This window comes from Austrofundulus limnaeus, unplaced genomic scaffold, assembly GCF_001266775.1.
Source record: "Austrofundulus limnaeus strain Quisiro unplaced genomic scaffold, Austrofundulus_limnaeus-1.0 Scaffold295, whole genome shotgun sequence".
Taxonomy (NCBI): Eukaryota; Metazoa; Chordata; class Actinopteri; order Cyprinodontiformes; family Rivulidae; genus Austrofundulus; species Austrofundulus limnaeus.
This window is the reverse complement of record NW_013952697.1, coordinates 74859-80371: the sequence shown is the minus strand read 5'-3', so window position 1 is coordinate 80371 and position 5513 is coordinate 74859. Positions and strand designations below refer to the sequence as shown.

General features: G+C 37.2%; 1 protein-coding gene across 3 annotated transcripts in view; it reads left to right on the top strand.

Moving 5' to 3' along the window:
• Positions 1–5513, top strand: part of fancl (FA complementation group L) — a 52416-nt gene that overhangs the window by 27038 nt on the left and 19865 nt on the right. For all 3 annotated transcript variants that reach the window (XM_014021493.1, XM_014021494.1, XM_014021495.1), the window contains one exon: positions 440–536. In XM_014021493.1, coding sequence (XP_013876947.1) covers positions 440–536 — 97 coding nt within the window. The remainder of the gene's footprint in view (positions 1–439; positions 537–5513) is intronic.

The following is a 5513-nucleotide window of genomic DNA, read 5'->3' as shown; positions in this document are numbered from 1 at the left end:
CTTTTATACCAGAACACAGCCGCTGTGATGAAACTGTGGGGAAGACACGTCACAGCGGAGAGCCGTTAACCAATATATTACACACACACAATATAATACACACAAAAACATCAAAATTAGCACAGAAACAGTACTRTATAACATTTTAGACACATTCTAGACAGTTTATCAGCTAAAAAAAGTTAATTTTGGGGTAAGTTACTCTTTAATGAAGGTGTTGTACTTTTTATTAAAGCACTAAAAAGGAGAACATATTTGAGAGGAGCAGCTTGTGGTCATGTTCTTGTCGCCTAAGATGTAGCTGGAATAGATTTACATCTGGTGTGGATGTCTCCATATTGCTCTCTGCAGCTGTGATTAATGACGATCACTGCTGTCAGTTCATGTTTCTCTGCAAACAGATTGATTTATGTTTTGTGTTCTTTCTGTCCATCCACAGGATGCTTTTCATAGACACAAACTTCCAAACTCTGAAGCTGAAAGCGGAGGACTCCTCCGGGAGACAGCATGTCCTCAACATTAAACTCAAGTCGAAGGTGAGACACTCACAGGAACTCGCAGCTACAGGATAATTTTCACATCCGAATTATCATCATCAGATGGGAAACTCTGCAACACGCCGACGACCCGCAGTCAATCCAAATCACAACACGCTGACTCCACCTAACGCACACAGGGCTGTTCAGGTAGCTGATAACAAATCTGTAATTTACATCTCTGCTCCTAAATCTGGGTCAGGCTTGAGATGGTGTGGAGAGACATGGCAGCCTGCTGTGACTGAGATGTAACACAGATAAAGCATCGCCTCGCAGAGCCCAGCATGATGGAAACCCTTCCTGTATGCAGAGAGGAAACCAGTAAACCCACAGTGATCTGCATAGTTGCTGCCTCGGCTCAGAGTAAATAGATGCTGGCGGAATGGGAGTGGATCAGAGTGTTAATTTCCATATTGATTGGATCGAATGACATTTGGCACAGAAACACAAGTTTTTGATGTTGAATTGTAGATTCATCCTGTTCTAGTAAGAGTCTGTTTCAACAGATTTAAATTTTGTCATTATGATTATTTAAAATTGCTTCTCATGATCTTATTATTCCACCCGTCTGCCCTTTTCTGTTGCCTGTTATAGTTAGATAAAACTCTTCAGACCAAGGCTTGGTCATTGATTGTTCAGTTTTCACCAGTGGGTGTAATTACAGTGGGTGAAGTCCTTCACTACTTTTATACATCATTACTCACACATCCTATTTGTCTGATGTATTATGAGCTTGAACCATTGAAGAAAACCCATGTGTGCACAGGGAGAACGTACAAACTCTACCCAGAAAGGCAGCAGCAGCCTGGAGGCGAACTTGTGACTTTCTTTTTCTGAGGCGACAGCTCTCACCATATCGCCCTGTTGTTGTTATCATATGACGAGCAATGATGGCGCAATCACAATACATCTTTGATATATCTTGCAGCCACACACAGCAGCACTCCTTATGAGACAGACAGAAACCCTATTGAGCTTCTAACTATTTCTGTGTAAAAAATTGTATCAAAAGTTCTTGAAGGTCCAAAACTGTTGCTTGTAAGAGTGTAAATTATTTAGTATTTATAGTAGAGCTGCTTGGTTATGAAAAAAAAATAAATCATAGGAAGGATTTTTTAAATTAATATAGAAAATCACAAATATTTAAAACAATTACTCTGAGTTTGGAAACTCTGCATTTATTTCACTTCAGGAACACAGAATTGTCCTAAACATGACATTTTTTCCTTGATGCCTTCCTGCTGACCTTAAAGTTTATAATAATGTGGGTTTTTGTATAAAATAAACACTACTTAACTAAATAAATGATATAGTGACTTTCCATTATATTGTATGGCCCTTATATTTCCTAAATTACCCTTTTAATGTTCTGGATTTCATGTTTTAGGATGCATTTCTTCTATAAGATCTGATAGATCTCTACATCTAATAAGTGTCTGGAGGTGAAGATGGAAGTGGAGGAGTACTTTCCCTTTTTTTATGAAGGACGGTGTTCTGTTTGTTTATTAAGATGGGGCACAACTTAAAACCAGCCAACATGGAAGTGGGTCTCGTTCTGACTTCATACTTTACTTTCCAGTCTGAGGTCTACTCATAATAATAGTCTCTGACTTTAACAGTTGTATATTATCATTATTACCAATAAAGGCTATAGCTTAGTAACAAGTATTTTTAACATTTTAACTTCAACTTTGAGGTAACGAGGCATTAGGCAGCAGGAGTGGGAGAAGCTCAGAGTGGTGTAAACTTTAGGCATGGAGCCTCAGTGAGGTGGTGCTTACCTAAGCCTGGATGACATCCACCAAGAATGAGGGAGGATTGTGAGACCCCACTGCCCACCTGGCCCCTCTCATCCTCCTGGCACTAAGTAAAAATAGCCTGGAGTTCTGTGTGCCTCCAGCAGATCCAGCGCCAGGTCATCCCTCAGCAGGCACAGCTTGGGGGGAGGCAGGACTGGCATGCACCCGTGGAGGCTTGGAAGGCAGCAGGAGTGAGGACTGGGAAAGGACAGGAAGTTTGGGACGCTGAAGGTGAACAGATGGAGAAAGTCTACCTCACATGTTCACAGTCAGGTAGTCTTCAACAACATTAAATCTGGCCACCAATGATTCAAAGGTTTACTCTAATTTACTTTTTAAAAGAACAAAAAGCTGCAAAAACTATTTTAAAAATGAAATGAAATGAAATTAAATGAAATTTATTCGAACATGATACAATATAACAATAAAATGGTGCACAGTAACAAGAAGTGCATAAAAAAAAGAAAAAAGAAAAAAAATACAGATTTTTGTTTCAGTTAACATATCATGCTCAAAATGGGTTAGAAAGAAGCAAGAACTTATGAACTCCTACCCCCTAAACACTTGAAAACTTTACAGTCCTACTGACATTAAAAAAATCAAAGTCCAAGTGGCAGTCAGTAGTTACTAATATTTACCTATACATTTTCCCATTTTATGCTTCCCATTTCCCATTTTCCAAACCCTTACACCAAGTTGTTATCTGCAATAAACACATTATTGCTTTCTCTCACCCATATGTGTATTTCTATTGAAAATGACCTCCTTGTATTTTCTTTTGAATTGTATTAAACTATTGCTTTGTTTTAAATCTTCATTTAACTTGTTCCATAACTTTACACCTTTAATTGAAATACAGAAGCTTTTTCTTGTTGTTTGGAAATTGCGGAACTTGAAGTTTGAGTGACCCCTTAAGTTATACCCCCCTTCTCTTTCAGAAAACATGCTCTGTATGTGCTCAGGTAACAACTTTTTAGATACTTTGAACATAAATTGAGCCATTTTAAATTCTACAAGCTCCTCAAATTTGAGAATTCTGGATTTTATGAAGAGTGGGTTTGTGTGCTCATAATAACCAACATTATGGATTATTCTAATGGCTCGTTTCTGTAGGATGGTTACCGGATGTAAAGAGCTCTTGTAATTAACTCCCCACACTTCACAGCAATATGATAGATATGGTAAAATCAGAGAGTTATATCGAATATGAAGTGATTCAGCATTCAATACATGTCTAGCTCTAACCAATATGGATATGCTTCTACTGAGTTTACTCTGTAAATGTGTAATATGAGGTTTCCAACTGATTTTGTCATCTATTATTACACCGAGGAACTTATTAGCAAAAACCCTTTCTAGAGTTAYGTCCTCTATTTGGACTTGGATTTCAGTATTTTTGGAACAGTTCCCAAAAACCATGATTTTCATTTTGTCCAAATTTAGTGATAATTTATTATTGTCAAACCATATCTTTAACTTACTTAAAATCCACCATTTTGGTATATGTTTCATTTTTAGTTTTGAAACGTTAAAGGGATCCACGATTATTTGTAACATACTTTATTTGATAAACATATATTTTAACTGTAAAATAAAGACTGTAAAAATACTGTAGGATGTTTAGTTTTGTAAAGTTTTACAAATATATTTTAACACTGACAGAGCCATTTTATTTACAAACAAAGCATTCTGGGTAAATGATGGCATATAGGTCCTTGGTGTGAGCAGCTATATCCACCTTGAAGGTTAATCTTGGACAATATCTGATGATCGACTCTTTTAAATGAAACCAGAGAGCGTTGACAGAGAGGAGAAGGTAGAAATGACTCAGCCTGTAACTGAAAATATAGATGGAGGACAACAGAGCTGCTTCATGGAAGAAGAACCTCAGCTTAGCCTGTTAGCTTTAGCGCCAATCCTAGCGCAACAAACAAACAAGCTAAACTGAGATCCTCCATCCATATTTTCAGTTGCAGACTGAGTCATTTTTGTGTTCCCCTCTCTGTCATCTAGATGGAGGACCTCAGTGACAAGAGGAGAATGTGTAGCGCTGAGCTAATACATATATGTATATGGTGATAGTGTTGGCACTAGTGCAAAGGCTAACAGGCTAAGCTGAGGTTCTTCTTCCATGAAGCAGCTCTGTTGTCCTCCATCCATATTTTCAGTTACAGGCTGAGTCATTTCTACCTTCTCCTCTCTGTCAACGCTTTCTGGTTTCATTTAAAAGAGCCGATCGTCAGATATTGTCCAAGATTAACCTTCAGGGTGGATATAGCTCACTAGCAGCCTCACACAGAGGACGTATCCACGTCATCATTTACCCATTTATTTGCGTGCAAATAAAATGGCTCAGTCCGTGTAATATATTTTTAAAAATTTAGTTTAAAAATGATAAAAACTAAACAGCCTACAGTATTTTTACAGTCTTTGTTTTACGGTTAAAATAAATGTTTATCAAAGTCTAATGTTACAACTAATCATGGATCCCTTTAAAGAAATTTACCAAATGTACAGTCTAATTTGAAACCATTTTTGAATACCATACTGTTATGGCAAAATTTATTTAACAAAAACAGAAATACGTGGTCCAAGAATGAAGGTACTCCGTGAGATGATCAGCTGAGTTTTATTGTAACAACAGGAAACACAGAGAACAACCTGCCCTGTCTCTGTGCCTCTGCTTCCCTCTGTCACTGTCTCTCCACACTACTAACTGTTCAATGGTGAACACTGTGTCACTCACTTGAGGGGCCTCATATATATATATTAACAAACACCATTATGTCATCTTAGCAAGATTTGATACAAGGTCAAGGGAAAACACAAAGATAAACACAAGTGATATCTAAGAATGACTGTTGWTAGCAAATCTTGTTCTGACTTTAATCATTCTATCTGCAGATGAACAGTATGTCATGAAAACCTAGGTCATTAAAGGATGTCATGAATAACTGGCTTAAACCTAAAAGTATTAGTTCCACCACAACTGTCCTCCTCTTGATTAGTCACTAATCAATTAAATTATCAATAAAACAAAAAAAACTCTTTAATGTATTTAAAAATGTATATGTCAACACAAACCCAAGTATAATTACTTTTCTAAGATCCCAACCACAGTAATTCAATTTTTTATTCCTSCCACAGTAATTACTAACCCCAAAACATACTTATCACA